The sequence below is a fragment of the Lepisma saccharinum genome, chromosome 25 (assembly GCF_977018435.1).
Source record: "Lepisma saccharinum chromosome 25, izLepSacc3.1, whole genome shotgun sequence".
In the NCBI taxonomy this organism is placed as follows: Eukaryota; Metazoa; Arthropoda; class Insecta; order Zygentoma; family Lepismatidae; genus Lepisma; species Lepisma saccharinum.
This window is the reverse complement of record NC_139253.1, coordinates 20,637,435-20,657,546: the sequence shown is the minus strand read 5'-3', so window position 1 is coordinate 20,657,546 and position 20,112 is coordinate 20,637,435. Positions and strand designations below refer to the sequence as shown.

Below are 20,112 nucleotides of genomic sequence, written 5' to 3'. Positions count from 1 at the left end.
TATAAATGTTTTCTCAATTTTACTTTTTCCCGTATTTTTTTGTTTTTTCAGCTTGGTCCCCTGAAAAACATAAAATAATCTAGGTTCCACTGTAATTGTGATCCTTGAATTACTGTGTGTACATCTGTTACTTTCCTAGCAATGAATTTTAAGTGATAATTTACACTTTTTAAAAATCCTACATATCACAATTCTTAATATAAAAAATCCCAACGAACTACTGGACTAGTAAAGCACCTCAAGTTTAACAACCACAGGATCAAAAAAGTTTCAGTTAGGCAAACAGTGCACACAATGATTGACACAAAACTTAAAGAGACGCATGCAATTATGCACTTTCTGCATGAGCTGAATATCGACAGTGGTCAGGCACATCATGTTTGGCTCCCGCTTTTGCAACAACTCAAACCTATCACATGCAGAAGATGAACTGGTTAAACCAGCGCTCCTAAGGGTTAGCGAGGAAACAACTGGAACTGGAAGTCAACCCAACAGTGAAGCATCGAGTTTCCCAAGTGGATGGTGGCAGAGGCTACCGAAATTAATAGAACATTTACAAGTAAGTTTTCGTGGAAATCTTTTTAGTACTCACTCATGTCTTCTAATTATCAACCGTGTTTTTTATTCCCTCTAGCATGTATCCTAATATAAGTAGTTTCTTAGACTCTAGTCAAGCCACTATTTTCAGTAATATTTCAATTATATGATGCCTTTTAATTGCTTGCATTATACTTCTATGTCAGTTAACGTTCCAGTATAAAACTGTCCACACAATATGATATTTTACATTTGTTTGTTCCCTGTAATGTTAAAGTTATGACTAGACCTTGGATTTTTAGGTTCTAAAAAGTGTGCTTTTAGGTTCCTAAAATAGGTTCTAAAAATCCTAAAATAGGTTCTAAAAACCTTAAAGTAGGCTCGAAAAATCCTGAAATAGGTTGCAAAAAGACTTAATTTGGTACAAAATTCCCGAAAAATACTGATTAGATACAATCGTTAAAAATTTCACAAGAACCGTAATATCCAAATATTAATTTTCTAAACTAATTTTAATTTCTTTATATCATTTTCAAAATTATCTACAAATTATTATAATACTGCACTTGTGCTGTTAGAAAAAGTTACTTGTTGATATGAAAATGAATTACGTATGTATAATTTGCTGCACAATATCAGGGTGGCTACTCACTTGGAATTCCTTGAATTCCAAGAATTACACGTGAATTTTTGGCACCGAAAATTATGCGTGAATTATTGGTTCATGAATTTTGGCAAGATGTGAAATAAGGTACAAGCGGATGTTTTCTCTATTCCATTTTGTTCTCCGTAGATGTGAAAAATTGCAACTTTTATTAATCCATATCCCATTAAATTTATACATGTTTATAAATGCCCTGAGGCAAGTTTCTCTCAGTTTAGCTTTTATTTCATTCATTTTTTTGAGGATGAAAAAGAAAGCTACACAGAAAATAAAACAAAATTTTCTCAATCCATTTACTTTGTTAGTGTCTTATACAGAACAATCTATCTGACAAACAAAAGATTATTACAAAATAATATATCTTGAAGTAAAAAAGGTAAAAGTGCTCCCCTGTGCTTAGCACCACACCATGAAGGCGTATAAGGGGTGTGGGGGTAACGCCCCACACTTTCTTGATCCAGTCATGAGTGGGGGTGATGTGTTCAGCATCACACCCCTGACCGTCTTTACCCCCCAGGGTTTCCCCCAGGTACCCATGTCATTCGACGCTGGGTGGGCGCCGGGGCTGCTTCCAACGTTAGAAAAGTTCCCGGATTTGAACCGGCCGGGGATCGAACCTGGGACCTTGAGCATGGTAGTCAGACACGTTACCGACTGAGCCAAGTTGATTAGGTAAATTTTTTGTTACATTGGAATCATACAAACCCTTTATATTGTCAATATTGTTGTGTATGGAAGGGAGGGTGAGAGTCGGTAATACGTAAGGTTGGAATAGAGAAAACATCTCCTCGTATCCTTGAATTTTTGGAAAGTTCACCTTGAAAACCAGGAATTATACTTGAATTTTATCATGGTCCTAGTAACCACCATGAATCTTTTTGCGTTATCCACACTCAAACTCCACCTTTTGTCTGTGAGGATCATTTCATGTGCTGAAAATTATCTTTCAACAGAAACATAGTCAGTAGTGCTAATTTGAATGCTGAAATATTACTTCACAAGGCGTGAATGCAAGAAAGGACCAAACTGACGCGAAAGTGAGCAAGGCCACACAGATCAGAAGTTTGCACTTGGAACTGTGCATGCAGTAGAGACGATTTGGTGCCAAAACTGAGAATGGGGAGGGGGGGGGGGCAAGGACAGTTTACTTTATCTTAGTAGGCAAGGCTTAGCATTAAGAGTCTATAGTGCAGTGGTAAAAAGTAGGGGGGAAATGTCCCCTTTTGCCGTCACTGGCAGGTAAAAGTGACGTCAGACATTTTTATTTCGTTTAAATCTTTGATAAACATCATATACTTGGAGGGAGGGAAATCGACAGAAAACATGTTTCAAACATGCCAGTCATTGAATTATTTTGCCACCAAACCTAGTAAATACCTCTGTGAGATATAAAAATCCTGTAAAACCTAAAAAAAGGTTTAATTTAGGCACATAAACCTAAAATAGGTCCTAACAAGCAAAATAGGTTATTTTAGACACTATAAAACTGTCAGTTTTTTTTTTTTATGAAAAGCAGATATAACTTGTTATTTCTTATTTACCTGCAAAGGAAAAATAGGTTAAAAACCTAAAATCCGACGTCTAGTTATAACACATAAATATAATTTGTCATGTGTATAATTCCTGTCTAGAAATTAGGGAAACAAACACATAAGTATCTCATCGATTGTTTTTCCTTTTGTGGCAGTTTTAAAGGTAATTATTTTAAGAAATTAACCTGATTTCTTGCAGGATATATGCATAAGTGCAGTGAAAGAAAAGGACATAGAGGCAAAATTAAAACAAGTGATTGCTGACTGGGCCACGGTGGAACTATCATTTTCCGCTTTCAAGAGTAGAGGAGAGTTGCTTCTGAAAGGAACAGAGACGCAGGAAATTATTGCGTTGTCAGAGGATAGCTTGATGGTGCTTGGTTCCTTGTTGTCAAACAGGTATTTATTACCTCCTCTTTGAATTTTGCGAGCATGCTGAGACGCACACAATTTATGCCTTTATTCATATTTTGATGGCATTGTCTCCTTCCAGTACTGTGTTTCTCCCCAACATTGTAAATAACATTAATTGCTTCTAAACTATTTGTTTGTAGGATTTAGCTGCAAAATTATGTAACATTAGCTTCCTCATTCTTTGCAAGGGCAGGGTTGGGTTTTTAAATCTCCACAATAATGTATTCAATGAATACAATACTTCTTTATGGTGCAGCTAGACAAAGATGATTTATGAAGTATCCAGGGTATGCACTGTTCATGATGTAGTGCGGCATATATAATAGGTGTACCAAGATGTAAGATATTTTCAATTCTCATGTTGGTCTTTGAAAACCTTTTCCTTTTGAAGACCAAATGCCTTCAATGTCTGTTGGCTTCTTTAACTCATGGTATCACTTTCCTGTAGTGTTAGACTGTGCTGTTCTGCATGTTGTCATAGTTTTTGCCATGAGTGTTGGGCATTGGTTGGTGTAAGTGTGCTTTTTATTGATGGGAATCTTCAAAAGTACTGGGTACCATGTGGTGTAAGCTTTCTCATAACCAGGTTTATAGATGTACTAAAGTCTCTTTAAAACTTATTTTTTTTAAATATTATTATGATTGTATTAATTTCAATGGCCGCTGTTACCATCCTCATTGGAACTTGCTGCAGTGTTGCTTGGCATACTTCTATTGTTTTCACTTTGTCAAATGCTGCTAGGTGCACTGTTGGTGTCTGCCTGCCTGCGCTCATGTTGTCTACTGTTCCTTGGGGTTAACTGCTGTGATAGGGGAATCCACACATTGTGTACTAGTCTGCTGCCAATGCTTAATTTGTGAGGGAAGTGGATAATGGCAGGCGTTTGTATCTGATCTGCTTAGTAAGTCCAGCGGTGGGTTCTTTCATTGATGGAAGAAGGGCTTCGGATGTGGTGGGATGACATGGGAAGGTAAACCACTTTTTGTTCATGTTGGGAGTTGGTTGTGGTAGGGTATAGGTTGTCTGACTTGCATTTCTGCCTTACTACACCAAGTGGAGAGTTGGGACTCAGTGTCAGGGCTTGTTCTGTGGCTAGCTCTTCCCTTAGGTCTTCTTCTGTACAGCAGTAGGAACAGGCTCTTTAGTAAAAGTTCAGCCACACATTAGCCTTTGGCTAGATGTGGATGGAAAGTGATGGATATATTGGTTGCCTGCATTTGGTTTTCTGTACACTATGGTTATGAATTTGTTGAGTCTACGGCTGATGGTGAGGCAAAGGTGAGAAGGAAGGTAATTGCATGGAGAGGGAAACAGTGCTGCTTCACTCTGCCTACTTGCTTTCTCCCCTTCTCTACCATTATGCACAGCGTTGTTGCTCCACAGACTCCTGGGACAGACTGTAGTTGTAGTTAAAAAAAATTCTGTTTACTTTGTTTGCTATATGGTAATTAAGCAAAGTAAGTTCATGTTCATTTATATCTATTGGATGTGAACTATTAGCTACATGTAACTATTTTTGTGTAGGTACAATGCTCCTTTCAAGAAGAGCATTCAACTCTGGGTTTCGAGATTGACCAGTGCTGCAGAAATTCTAGAATATTGGCTTATTACTCAAAACTTGTGGGTGTACCTGGAGGCTGTGTTTGTGGGTGGTGACATTGCGAAGCAGTTGCCTGCTGAAGCCAAGAAATTTCAGGTAGTTATTTGTTTTGTTATTATTTACAACTGCTAAGTAAATTGTAAATTTGTTGTTGGATATTTTGCACATGCATAACATTTTATGAGAGCATTTAATTTATCTAATGTCGATTTTCTTTCTTTCTCTCTCTCTCTCTCTCTCTCTCTCTCTCTCTCTTCTCTCTCTCTCTCTCTCTCTCTCTCTCTCTCTCTCTCTCTCTCTCTCTCTCTCTCTCTCTCTCTCTCTCTCTCTCTCTCTCTCTCTCTCTCTCTCTCTCTCTCTCTCTCTCTCTCTCTCTCTCTCTCTCTCTCTCTCTCTCTCTCTCTCTCTCTCTCTCTCTCTCTCTCTCTCTCTCTCTCTCTCTCTCTCTCTCTCTCTCTCTCTCTCTCTCTCTCTCTCTCTCTCTCTCTCTCTCTCTCTCTCTCTCTCTCTCTCTCTCTCTCTCTCTCTCTCTCTCTCTCTCTCTCTCTCTCTCTCTCTCTCTCTCTCTCTCTCTCTCTCTCTCTCTCTCTCTCTCTCTCTCTCTCTCTCTCTCTCTCTCTCTCTCTCTCTCTTTCTTTCTTTCTTTCTTTCTTTCTTTCTTTCTTTCTTTCTTTCTTTGCAGTTTATAAAGAAACTTGTGCAAGCACAAAGTTTGTATTATGGATGTTTCTGGCTATGTAATCTCCTTGTAATCGTGGGCCCAAGGTTTGATTCTTGGCAGAGGTACATTGCACAGTACACTTTAAACTTAGATCGAGTCTCAGTTAGCCTACATCAGCATAAGTGGGTTTACAAAAATAAAATAAACTTTTTGCTACATAGGTGCTCATAAGAATTAAAGCCATTTTCAATACTCAATACTCAAGTAGACATCACTTAATAATTCATATTCATAAAATGTAAAGAGCTGTATTTTATATGTTATTTCTAGGTTCGGATTTTTATGACTTAAAAACTTCTGTAATATGCATGCTTATGTCCTTAAAATGAGCAAAATATGACCTTAAAAACTGAAAATATGATGAATAGGATATATGTAAAATTTAAAATGACTGACATTTAAAAAATATATGAAACACAATTTACAAAATAAAATTCGGCCATCAGTACTGAAAAACTTTTCACAAAACTCTCTCACAAAACTTTTTAATTTCACACTCTCTGAGCATTTCACTTTCGGCATCTTGAAATTATAACAATGTACGCATTACCTGCAAAATTTGTTCCCCTATTTTCTGGATCAAAAATGGTCTCTGTATGCACTGCGAACTCAAACTCTAAATGACAGGATTCCTTCCTCCCCTTCCTTGGCACTGATACGCTCCCTCACTGAAAATAATGTACACTTCCAATGCTGTCTGGTTGCCGTGTATAGAAGGGGAGGGGAGGGCAGAACAGCTAACGATAAGGAATGAACAATAGCCTAACAATGTTTAAGCCGATTGCGGACAACGAAACGAACAATTGGAAAACAATTTCACTGTGTATTTTTTAAAACACGTCCAGGAAAAATACACCGTTGGTTATTTTCCAACCAAGGTATAAAACAAACTGAAAAAAATATCCTTCGTTTAGATAAGTTTGTGAAACTAGCCAGGAATTTATTTTTAAACACTTGAAATACTGTGTGTTAAACATGAAAATATGTTTTTATTCCACACTTTTGGGCCATAATATGCCCTATTCCACACTTTTAAGCCATAATATGCCCTAAACCGAAAATATAGTAGAAATATGCATTTATATGATCAATAAAAACAGTGTTATTGATTTCAAAACACCAAGAAACGTGCTTAAACTAACTAACAACTAACAGAAAACCAGCCCCTGGGAAAATATGATATGTCACAAAAATCCGAGCTCTAGTTATTACAATAATGAAATGTTTCATTCTAATATTTAGTATTTTCTCCTTTTGTGTTTGTTTTAGGGCATTGACAAGACATGGGTACAGATTATGGGAAAAGCACATGAAACACCAAATGTTATAGACTGCTGTTGTGGCAATGAAGCATTAGGGGAGCTCCTTCCACATTTATTGCAGCAACTGGAAACTTGTCAGAAGTCCCTCACAGGGTATGTTTCTGATTAGATTGTTTATAGAGTATATAAGATAAGCAGATAACTAAGAACTGCTTTGCTCCATGAAATACACATATATGTTTAATTAATACACTAAAAAGGAAGTACTCCTTGATTTGTGAAACTGTTTTGTGCATGTGTTTGTTTTCTATTAATTTCATTAATACCATCCTCTTGTAACCTTGTGCTATTCCTTGGTGAGCTTTTTTGTGTATTGTTTTGTGGCATGCTGCTAGATGGCCTGTTGTTGCCTGCTAATTTAAGTCGTCATCTGCTGCTCCTTGGTACAAGCTGCTGCAGTACATGGTTTTAGATGTGGTGTGCTTGATGTGAGACACAAAAAAAACAAAGAAAAATATGCTATTATGCACTTCCCACATGAGTTAAACACTGGCAGAAGAAAGGCACACTACCTCTGCATCCCTCTACTGCTGTAGTTGGTACTAGAAGCTGTAGTTGGTACTAGAAGCAGAAGATGAGCAGCCAACAGAGCATCTAGCAGCATGTCACAAAGCTACACACAATAAGAGCTCACCAAACAAATAGCAGACCAAGTTTCCAAGTCGATGCTGAGAGTGGCCACCGAAATTAATATGAGAAAAAGTTTCGCAGATAAGTGAGTACCTACTTCCTTTTAGTGTGTTCATTTGCTACCACATCTTTCTTACCGCAAAACTTACTATTTTGCTCTGCAAATATAAATAAAAAAGCATTAGGATAAGAATTCAATCTCTGTATTGTACTTATAACTATGAAGCGTACGTGAGCTAAGATACTCATTTATGTCACTGTTTGCATTAAGTTGATGTGTCGACATTAGACATTAACCCTTATTTTGCAGAAAAAATGTCCGTCTGCTTGTGGGCACTTCATTTTATGCCATGTACTTATATTATCTTTATAATAACTAATTTCACATTAGTAAACATAATTAATAAAACAAGTGAATAAAACTTGAAGAGAATAAAAAAAGGGATCAGGGATCCAGTAATATGGCCATACAGCACTTACAAGGTGGTTATTGCTAAAAATTAATTTATCCCAGATGAGAAGCATGTAAATTTATATTATTTATCTGTTAAGGATAGTGTATCTTTAGCATTAACACATTTATTTAACATAAAAAATCTGATATAAATGGCTTCTACCACAGGACATGTGCATAGTTTTATATTTTTATGCCTGCAATGACTGTTACATCACAATATATTGGTTCTAGGATTGTCTGTAGTGTGATTTTTGTCACGATTGAAGTTTCTGCATTTAGTCAATTAAAAAATGTAAATTAAAGATGCATTTCTAAATTCAAATATTTCTTCTCATTTATAGATACCTGGAAGCAAAGCGAATGGTGTTCCCAAGATTCTTCTTTGTATCTGACCCTGCTCTGCTGGAAATATTGGGACAGGCTTCCGACTCTCATACAATACAGCATCATCTGGTTGATGTTTTTGAGAACGTTGCAAGGGTAATATACTTCAGCAATACAATTTTTTGCAATTTTAGATTCTTTATAGTATTGCATTTTTTTTCCCAATTTGGTTTCCGATATGCAATTTTTATATTAAGCTACATTTAAGTTTTACAAATGTATTTCCATCATAAACATAACATAATTACAGAAGCAAGTTTCTAACTAATATAGAAATATGAGTACAGTAAAGTCAGTCTCATTTTTACTGTCAACTAATACCCAGCAATATATATTTTTTTCTTTCTGTTGGTATTTTAGGTTGAATTCCATGAAAAGGATTACGATAGGATGCTTTCTGTGTTTTCTCGGGAAAATGAGAAAATTAAGCTGGAAAAAGAAGTGTTAGCTTTTGGTGGTGTTGAGGTCTGGCTCGGAGAACTTCTGAAGCAGCAGCAGCTCTCTCTTCATGGAGTGATACGGGATGCTGCATCAGTTATAGAAGACCCAGATTTTTCACTGCTGGAAATCATTGAGAAATTTCCCGCGCAGGTATGTGTTCCATTTTAACACCCAGTTTGCAAAATACTCATACTTGCCATGTTAAGTAATAGTGTGTTTTGCTTCAACCTGACATTTGCCAAAAATCCTGTTTCCCACTTTATATGTTTTCCCAAATGTCCCAGTATCAGTTTTATGATTCATTTGCCACAGATCTGTTCTGTTGGCTCTACAACGACTTTTCTTACAATTTACTTCTAATTACGTTAAAGTTAGATTTTTTATGTATAGAATTAGAGGTGTTATTTGTAGAGTAGCACTGCAATTAATATATTTTCCTGCATTATATATTTAGTTTTCTTTATTCCAATAAGGCAACAGTTATAAAATTTTCCTATATATTACATTTTCCAACATCATGAGCCTGTGAAAAATGTAAAATCGAGGTTCCACTTCCATAATCTGTTGGTTGTTATCAGAAAATAATAATGTTTATTGGGATTGAAAAACATAGCTTTATGTGATTACACTGAAACCCCAATTTTACATTCCTGAATTTTAGATTTCCACACATTATATGTTTTTAGTCTTGGATCCCTCAGAGGATCCACTGCATTTTAATTCCCTAGGTATCGTAATTGAGACTTGAAATTAACATTTGTTCCTGTGAGTTTCATGCCAATCCCATTCCAGGTGGGTTTGCTGTCAATTCAAATAATATGGACCCGAGAGGCAGAGAGAGCTTTAGTCCTTGCCAGGACCTTGAAAGCCATTATGAAGCTGACAAACCAGAAATTCTTGGATATGCTAAATTTACTGATAGACCAAACTACAAAGAATTTAACCAAATTTGAACGTGTAAAATTTGAGACATTGGTCACAATACATGTTCACCAACGGTAAGTTTTTAATTTTTCAACTATCCATGCTTCTATTTGAGTGTTTTGTTCATGGCAAATGTTATTTTTTAAAAAAATATGGTAAAAACTAGGGATGGACTGATATGAAATTTGTGGAGTTACTATCATACAATTTACCAATACTGATATTCTGACAATCTGATATAAAATCGCACAAGTTTCATGACAAAATTAAATGATTCATTTGTCCCTTATTGAATGTATGTAATTGTATGAGTGACTTAGGTTTTCCTTTAGTGAGAGAAATTTCATATTTAGATGCACTTTAAGTGTGGTATCCAACTGGCAAATTTTCATGACGTATTACAGCATATAGTTTTTCTCTTCTTTATTGAAAGTAATAGTTTATTTCAATCTTAAGTGGAGGTCTGTGGCTTGTGTGATTGTTATTTTTTATTAATTTATTTTTCTGCATATTCTGTAAGTTGAAAAATGTTAACAAACAATACTCTTTTTTCAGTGACATATTTGATGAGTTGGTAAAGAAAGGCATCAAAACCTTAACGGATTTTGAATGGTTGAAACAGGCACGATTCTACTTCTTTGAAGACACAGATGAGTGTCTTGTGAAAATAACAGATGTCGATTTCATTTACCAAAATGAATTCCTTGGCAATACGGACAGACTTGTTATTACACCACTTACAGACAGGTGCTATATCACATTGGCTCAGGCATGTGGTAAGTTAACTTTGATAATTATTATTCTCGTTCAAGTACTAAAATTGTAGTTATCATGCATCTACCAAAAGTACATTGAACACTGTCCTGAACATGTTATACACAAAAGTGCAGAGTTGAGGTAGGCTATTTACATTTTCAAAGCTGAGTAAGATTCGATTGACATGTATCATTCATGTCTTTGAACTTTGTTGTAATGCTGTATCATCCCCAGTCTCACAAATTCCTACAGATCTAACCCTCATTAACTTCTCATAATGTTAATAAACAGCTTTTTTGTGATGCACAATAAATTTTTTAACAAAACTTTAAATGACAAAATTGTGTTTTTTACTATGTAGAAATTGGAGTGAAAAGTACAAGCTTGACCAGTAGTCAAATCCAGGTCTCTGTGGCATATTGTGCCATTGTTCTATCAACTGAGCAACCACGGTAGCCCTGCCTTCATCTGTTTTGTTTTTTTAAACACCCAGCCCAATTGAGGATTCAAACTGGAAACCTTTGGAGGCAAGTTCATGAGTTGATCACTTAATGTGCTCTGCCATAAGATATGTAAAATGAAAAATTGTGTTACTAAGATGACATTTCATCTTTTTCTTGTAGATTTTGAGTGAAAGAAATTCAAAACTTCATGCCATTATATACAACCATAGTTGGAAGTGGTACAAAGTTTGTTTTAAGCCCACTTTATGCTCAGATAGGCTATTGAGGATTTGACCTATAGTTTAAAGTGGGATCCGAACCATTATGTGCCTCCACCAGGTATCAAACCTGTGATCCCTTGATTACAAGGTGACTATGGCATCTGCAAGACCCTATAGATGGTATGGATTAATGTGTAAATTCATAGTATTGGTTCAGTGATAAGTTTGCCAATAATTTTTACAAATCTGATATTTCTGTGCAATGCACAAATCTCCATTTTGTTACGTGTAGCTTCTTTTCATGAAAGGCATTGCTACTTCAGTGGCAGAGTTTATTCTTCAGTTACAGTCCTGCTCTGAGCATGGATGTTCCTATCTCTTCATCAGTGACATTTAATTATCACTGATCCTCATCACTGTAGGTAGCAAACAGTGCTAGAAAAGCAATGTGAAATGGGAAGTGCAAGAGCCACCATCATCATGTGTTATCAGTATTGGGAAATTCTATGTTGCAACAGGCCCTCGAGGGCCAAAGCCTGCAGGCTACACAGTTGCCCATAACTGATATATCAATATGCTTTTGTGTTAATGAAAACCTCTTACCTTGACACTTTTTTTAATGATTTTTACTCAGTGGTTTGCAACATCACTTCGTATGGAGTAAACTGCTTTTTTCTTTCTTATTTTCATTATTTATATTAATGTGCACTGTCTAGCAAGTAATCTATCCCGTCTGTAATGCCTGGTACACACTGTACTCACTTGATCTTTGTTGACAGGCATGTCGATGGGAGGAGCCCCTGCCGGCCCAGCTGGGACTGGGAAAACAGAAACCACAAAGGACATGGGAAAAGCACTGGGCAAATATGTAGTAGTGTTCAACTGCTCAGATCAAATGGATTACAAGGGCTTAGGAAGGATATACAAGGGATTGGCTCAGTCAGGCTCCTGGGGATGCTTTGATGAATTCAACAGGATTGAGTTGCCAGTGCTGTCTGTAGCAGCCGAACAGATCAGTATCGTTTTTACAGCCAAAAGGGACAAGAAAGCATCTTTTGTCTTTGGGTGAGTTCTGTTTTCACAATAAATTGTAGATTTTAAAGAAAAATTACCAACAACTTAATTAGAATGATGATGTTTTGTCATACTTGTGGATAGATGTTTTTCGAATACATGTCTGTCACTTCAACCTCATTCAGTTTTTAGTTTCTTGTGCCATGTTGGGATGTATCACACCAAACTCGAAATATATATATATATATATATTTTACTTTGTAGATATGACTAGTTTTGAACCTGCAATTCCTATTACTGGTAGATGAAGATTTGTCATCACATCTATCTATCTAACCAGAAGAGCACAACACATAAATGATGTCCAACCCTCTGCCAATAGAGAGAATCCAATAGGCTTGATTAGAAAGTGTATTCTTTCATTCATTGTTCATTTCATAATTGGTTCATACATTTTTTTCTTTGCAGTGAGGATGTTGTGGATTTAAATAATGAAGTTGGTATATTCATTACTATGAATCCAGGATATGCTGGTCGACAAGAATTACCAGAAAATTTGAAGATTATGTTTCGGACAGTGGCCATGATGGTACCTGACAGACAGGTAAGTGTTTTGTTGTTTCATTGGTATTTCTGCATCTTCATTAACACCGCAACATAGCAGGTTGAAATGGTAGGGATAAAGGTTTGGTATTGTACATTGAATTAAGTTCAGAAACTAGAAGGTAGTAAGTAATAATAGAATCACATAAATAATTTTAAATACGAGGGCATTTTTTTTATTGCGGAACCGGTACTACAGGGTTTGTCTAATAAGTATCAGGATTGATTTTATCCGACCAATGGGAAGGTGTGGAGGGCGGTCTCTGTGGGTGGGATCGGTGTTGCGAGATGTCATGTAAGCTAGGAGACCCAGCTCAGTTGCATCCGAGCCTTTGGAGTGTGTAAGTCACTCCTGAAGTGAAAGTGTATTTAGTGCTCGCGTCGAGAGTCAAGATGCAGCGAAACCATCAAGCAGCGTTGTGCCATCAAATTTTGCGTTAAACTGAACAAATCTGCTACGGAGACTTTCGATATGATCCGTGAGGCTTACAAGGTGGTCTTAAACTTTGGTAGGGACTGTAGTATCAGGACGATTGAGGCGGTTGAAGCGACTTCGAGGGGGTGCCTGAACAGCCTTGCAGTTGCCGACTTCCAGGGGGCGTATGAAGAGTAGAAAAAGCGCTGGCAGCAGTGTATTGATGCAGGAGGGTCATATTTTGAAGAATATTAAGACACTGTACATATGTACATATATCTTCAATAAATTTATTTTTATGACTTCAGTCCCGTTACTTATTGGACAAACCCTGTAAATATACAAATGGAAGGGGGCAGTGTACTGTAATGTGGAATATGTGAATAATGCAGATCATGTGTACCAGGTGTAGGATAGGGAAGTGAGCAAAACAACCTTAGACATAGCATCGTGCCACATGTGTTTACAAGTCTGAAAGCATACATTAGCATTACAGGAACAAAAGAGGCGCATACTACAGTAGGACACTAGTCCTCATAGTTTCCACCAGCTCCTTGCGGCATTCTCTGGAATTTCTCTCCTAAAGAATGGCTGCTTTGATACATGAATGCTGTTCACGCCTTGGAATGGCGGCTGTCTCAACGAAGAATTACAACTGCTCTCCGTGAAATAACTGTCCATCACACTGCCATCTAGTGACGTGTCCACATACTATGGGTCCCATGTTCTCCGGAACAATATCTCAATATCCTTGCACCAAAGACAAGAGTGCTAACCATTCAGCTAAGCAGGAGCTCAATTGTCAATTCGACACACATAACATGCTCAAGCCATCATGCTATTTAGTTCTCATCGTAACATCCAGTTAAAATTACGATCTTTTAATAATTGAGACCAGCCGTTGACCAAAAGGACATTTTTGCAATAAATTTTCTCAAAATTATGGCAAAAGTCTGGAATTATAATTTAATTTTATGTAGGCATTAGAGTAGCAATCCTGTTAATTATTATACATATTTTGTATGAATGTCTTTCCCATTTTTAATTGTTTTTTAGATCATAATGAGAGTCAAGTTGGCTAGCTGTGGTTTCAAAGACAACATCAATCTAGCCCGAAAATTCTTTGTTTTGTATAAACTATGCGAAGAACAACTCAGCAAGCAGGTGCACTATGATTTTGGCTTGAGAAACATCCTATCAGTGCTTCGTACCCTTGGTGCCCAAAAAAGAGCAAGGCCACAGGAAGGCGAAGAAACAGTTGTTATGAGAGTTCTAAGGTATGTTAATTGTATCTGTAATACTGATAACCTTTCTTTTTCTTTTTTCTGAATGTGCAGTTTATTAAATTGAGTTTGATGGTGGTGGTGAAGTAATCATTTTGGAAGCAGCTTCAGATTGCCAGTGATTGTCATCGGGTTCACTATACCGTCATCAAAATATCAATAGAGGATTTGAGTATTGTCTTTAATCTGGTTGTGTTTCATAGATATTTGTGAAACTAGGTTGAAATATATGACATTAACTTTGCACAGTTGTTTCATTGTTGCCAAGTGAATTGGTGGCTACAGTTGGTATGCATGCAATCCATTATATTTTAAGAATGGAACAGATTAATCAGTACACTATCAACTTTGGCTGATATGAGCATATTGGTATATTGGTTAGCAGTAAAATAGCAGATAGTGTTATTGATCAGATATTTCTATAAATAGCCTGTAACTTAGTGCAAAAATTCTGCCATTTTGTTATTATTTTTGTATACTTCACATACTTTGGTTTTGTAAAGTGAATATCTAATATGCAGTTCCCTTCTCTAAAACAAAATCCATTGCAGTCTATGTACATTAATTCAGAAAGTGAATAAACCATTCAGAATCATCATAGAACATTGCTACTTTTATATCAGATTGGTATCGTTGAATTTTATATTGGAACTTCATCAGTATGTCTCAAAAGGGCCTCCCCGATGGCGGAGTGGTAGCGTCGTCACCTTGAAATCAAGGGGTCCCAGGTTCGATACCCGATGGAGGCACTTAGTGGTTCGGATCCCACTTTAAACTGTAGGTCCAGTCCCGATTAGCCTTACTGTGCATAAAGTGGACTTAAAACACCAAATCTAAGTATGTCTCAAAATTTCATATTGATCCACCCTTGTGCAGGGGATATAGTTACACTGTGCACTTTTTAAACTGACTACAAGAACTCAAGACTTGTTTATTTCTTATGTTACCATGTTTGTAATATCCTTGTATTCATTTTTAGGGATATGAATTTATCTAAACTAGTAGATGAAGATGAACCATTGTTTATCTCTCTGATTGGAGACTTGTTTCCTGGAATTGTTCTTGAAAAGGCAACCTGGGCAGAACTACAACAAGCTGTAGGACATCAAGTCGAAATAGCGAAGCTTGTGAATCATCCTGGTTGGAACTTGAAGGTTGTTCAGGTAAATTACATGCTAGTTCAGTAATAACAAATAGCGATGAGTTGATACCAGTTGTGATATATCAATATCAGTGGAATCATCATCTGAAAGTATCAGCAAAATTTAATCAAGAGTACTGGTTGATGCGTTTCTGGTCTGGGCATACCTATGAGTATGCAAAATGTTTCCCTACACTTCCTTTGACCTCAAATATTTTGTGAATTATGGAAAATAGTCTGTTTTCTTTAATTTTGTGTCACTGACTTGGTGGCTGAGCCTGTTAAGATGGCAGATCTTGCCACCAAAGTTCCTAGGTTTAAATCCCAGCCCAGGCATGGCTGCTCTTTGTAAGTGTCTCATGATAAATTTCATCTAATCATCGTAGCAAGGAGTTGAGTTAAGGATTAAATAATTACTGCTGTTATTATTATGATTATTTCATGTGAGCCCATGAATATTTTTAGGCGAAACTGGTAGATAATAACTAATAATATATAGCAATAACTATTCTAAATAATTTTGCATGTTACAGAAAAAAATAGTGTTGTAACTTCAGACTTTGAAGAATGTTACAAAGACCATTTACTAAATACAGGTTTTTAAGGCATAAAATGCAGTTGTTAAAAAGAATAGATTGGAAAACAAGACTCTAAAACAAGGGATGGCAGAATATTTTAAATGCATAAATGATAAAGAGAAAATTCTAGTTTTGCAACACAAGTTTTAGAAACGAATGTAAAATCTTACGTCAAAGTATCTGTTACAAAGAAGGAACACATATATTACAAACTGAAAATAATGTTACTGATAATACATTTGGATATCTTTATTATTTGCCGGTGCCTGCAGAAGGTACAGATTATCACAAGAGGAACTTTTCGTCTATAAAACAGCATAACAAATGGATAACCTGGCAAGAAAGTTCCACTTCTTGTTTATTTAGGATTGCCAGTTCCCAAGAAATGGATTTGATCTTCTGATGTAAATCCTATGAGCTCTTATAGTGCAAATAAATTTGTGAAATGTTGGAAACATAAGTATTTCAATTTATGTTTTGTGTATAAAAATAATATTCTGAACAACTGGAAATTGGTACATTGGAAATCAGAGAGAATATTAGCATCAATGTTGGTTTACAAAGGCATTAGACCAATTGAAAATGATTTTGATAAAGAATTGTGTAATTATAATTATAATACAGCAGTATTCATTTATTTACCACTTGCATTTTTAAGCTATATGAGACTCATCTTGTAAGACATGGATTGATGACCCTTGGACCCACTGGAGCTGGAAAATCCTGTTGTATTAACATTTTAATGAGGGCTATGACAGAAAATGGCAGGCCACATCGAGAAATGAGAATGAACCCAAAGGTATGTTATAGCTGATGTATTGAGTTTAATTTCCTTCTAAGCAGTTGCTTGTTTGTTTGAGATTTCTTTAATGTTGTCTTTTTATTCATTCATTCATGTTGCTTATATCTTTTAATAAACAGCAAGAAACAATGAAAGTGATGAAGTGGTGAAAGGACAAAACATTTTTGATTACTCAGGATTTTAATGTGAACCTTTGGTTTGATAACAAAACATGCTGACTGCAACTTGCATTAGGTGACTCCACTTTGCTGTAATCCATTATACACAATAGATATCCACTTTATTTTTGCAATCAGCTTGTCATAGTTAATTCATTTTGTCACCATTAGAAGCATAAATTTAATAGTGTCACATTCAGAACTGGTGCTTAATGTACAGGCACGGGTAGATAACACTGTGTAACAAATTTACAACTTTTTTCTCTTTCCGAAATGAATGCATCTGTTTCCGATTGAACTTGTCACACTGATTACAGTGGTGTAACTGAAATTCCTGTATCAGCCTCCGATTTCGAGAAATAATAGTTGACAATTTTATTATGTAACGTAAATGCTATGCTATTTGGAGCACTGCAGGACATGGGATGTAATGAAGAATGAAACTAAAAGTCATTCGTTTTTGAAATTACACAGTACAAGAAGCAAAGATTACATGACGACAATGCTATCGATCTGCATAAATACCAGCACCGGTACCGATATATATATATATATATACACACCCTGCCCGACCCCTGTCCAACATCCCTAGCTGCTCCCTTATCCCACCCTGAGCCAAAGGTACCTACGTAAACACCTAAATGAAATTAACATCAATTCAAGAACTACAAATATATATTATGAACAAACTATGTTATGTATTACAACAATAGGTATCAGAAGTAGCAATACAGATCAAATTAAGTAATGTACATACATCCAAGGATGGAAAGGATGATACATAAAGTAACATGTATAAAGATGTTCAATGTAGTCTTATCGGCGCTTCCATTTGTACTGAGCACCCTTGTTTTCTCGTTTCAAGCTCCAACAATAGTCAGCTAGCATAGTAATCCCACACTTTCCCTTGTACCTTTCTTCCAAGACACAAATGGTCTGATGAAATCGTTCACCATGTTCATCTGATACTGCACCTAAGTTTTCTGGGAAGAAGTCTAAGTGACTGTGTAGATAATGAAGCTTTAGGGACATGTGACAACCCATTGCATGAAAGCTCAGTAACAGTTCTTCTACAAGTTCGGCATAATGTTCAGATTTTCGGTTTCCAAGGAAATTTCAGTGCAACCCACGCTCTTTTCTCGTTTTCATGCAGGATTTCGTCGAATGTTGAATGTTTAATGAGTTCTCTAATCTGTGGTCCGACGAAGATTCCTTCCTTTAACTTTGCATCTGTGATATGTGGAAATATTGTCTTTAGGTACTGGAAACCACCACCCTCTTTATCTAGTGCCTTCACCAACACATTCATTAATCCTAATTTTACAGTATGTGTAATGGTGGTAAGTACACATTTTTTGGATCAACAAGAGGCGTGTAACTAACACTTTTCTGTCCAGGAACCATCGACTTTTTTGTGGGCCAGTGTTTCACACGATAGTGTTTCTCTTTCGCCTTGCTATCCCATTCACACAGAAAACAATAGTGTTTTGTATATCCTTACTGCATTCCCAAAAGCAGACCAAGAACCTTAAAATCAGCACAAATGTGCCAAGGATGATCAGCATACTTCATTCTGTCAAACAAGAGCTTCATATTTTGGTATGATTCTTTCATACCTACAGTATAGGCGACTGGAATAGCAGGGTGACTATTGCCGTTGTGTAATAACACAGCTTTAAGACTGAATTCTGAAGAATCAATAAATAAACGCCATTGATTCATGTCATATGCAATGTTTGATGCAGACATAAGTCCACACACATTTGTACAGTACACCAAACCTTCCTGACAGCTGAAAAAATTCACTAGATCACTTCCACGACAGCGATACATTGTTACTTTCGTGTCCTTTCGCAAAAGGTTTGAACCTTGTAGTCTGGAAGCTAATAGTTCAGCCTGTGATTTGGACAATTGCAGATCTCTCACGAGATCATTTAGTTCTGCTTGTCATATTATATGCGGTTCCTCTGCGTTCCACACATACACAGGATCTTCACTTCCTTCACTTTCGGATTCACGTTCAGTATCACAGTCACTCAACGTTCAAGCATTTGGTGGTACAGGAACAGGTAACTCATTACAGTGTGGAACAGGCCTAATAGCAGGAAGGTACACATGGATAGTTGATTGACTTGTTTGTTTTTGCGGTTATTCCACGAATGTTTGTTAAACAAAAATAACAGTCTGTGGTGTGGTCTTGTGGCTCACGCCACACCATTGGCACGGCAAATGGCATTGCCTTGTGTGTTCCATTCAACCATCCCCGAAGGTTCACAGCACAGGATTTACAACACACTTGCGGAGCCCATTTTTTATCCTGGTCCCCGACTTTGCAGGAAAAGTACAATTCATAAGCCTTTTTCACAGCAGGTGTCAGGTGAGTAACATTGGACTTAACAGTCACTCTTCCACATATGTAACAGAACTTGTTTGGGTTATTTACACAACTTCTTGGCATGATTTACAGTAAAGATACATCAAACACATATAATGTCAGAACCGGAGATACTTGTCGCATCCCAACAGATATATCTAACAGTCACACGTAGCAACAAACTGAAAACTTTGTGCTGCAAGTCCAGCTTTCAGTACCTTCTGAGCAGTACATTAACACTGTGTGAACTCATACAAGAGTTCTCGGAACAGACAAACATCCAGAACAACAATGAATAACAACACACAAACGCACTCTCAATAATGTAACATTGGCTTCTGATACAGATTTTCACGCAGTGTTGCAACTCCACGAAGTGTTGCCACCTTGAAGGAGGGAAATTTCATATTTTAAAAATCCCTTTTTTCCCATTTGCGGGAAAATGGAGACTGATACAAACAAATGCAGTAGTGCTCCTACATCAGGGTACCAAGGGGTATTATGGTCACTACATACCATCCAGGAAAGAAAACCTTTGTTACACAGTGTAATTTATAAACTGGGGATGGAATGATATGAAATGGTTGTCTACCAATATGAAATTTATTGACTTGATAGGAAATTGCAAACATCTAATGAAGAACAGCATATGAATAAGCATATGGCAGAACCTTGAACGTTTAATGATATACTGTTT

The 20,112-nt window shown here is 36.6% G+C and overlaps 1 protein-coding gene across 1 annotated transcript in view; it reads left to right on the top strand.

Annotated features, from left to right (window-relative positions):
• kl-3 (dynein heavy chain 8, axonemal kl-3) overlaps positions 1-20,112 on the top strand; it is a 217,449-nt gene that overhangs the window by 90,919 nt on the left and 106,418 nt on the right. Inside the window, exons 23-34 of the mRNA XM_083111913.1 lie at positions 2,933-3,132; positions 4,673-4,844; positions 6,739-6,884; positions 8,220-8,358; positions 8,623-8,853; positions 9,496-9,701; positions 10,183-10,403; positions 11,827-12,112; positions 12,530-12,665; positions 14,136-14,356; positions 15,342-15,525; positions 16,740-16,880. Of these exons, the coding sequence (XP_082968039.1) occupies positions 2,933-3,132; positions 4,673-4,844; positions 6,739-6,884; positions 8,220-8,358; positions 8,623-8,853; positions 9,496-9,701; positions 10,183-10,403; positions 11,827-12,112; positions 12,530-12,665; positions 14,136-14,356; positions 15,342-15,525; positions 16,740-16,880 (2,283 nt within the window). The remainder of the gene's footprint in view (positions 1-2,932; positions 3,133-4,672; positions 4,845-6,738; positions 6,885-8,219; positions 8,359-8,622; positions 8,854-9,495; positions 9,702-10,182; positions 10,404-11,826; positions 12,113-12,529; positions 12,666-14,135; positions 14,357-15,341; positions 15,526-16,739; positions 16,881-20,112) is intronic.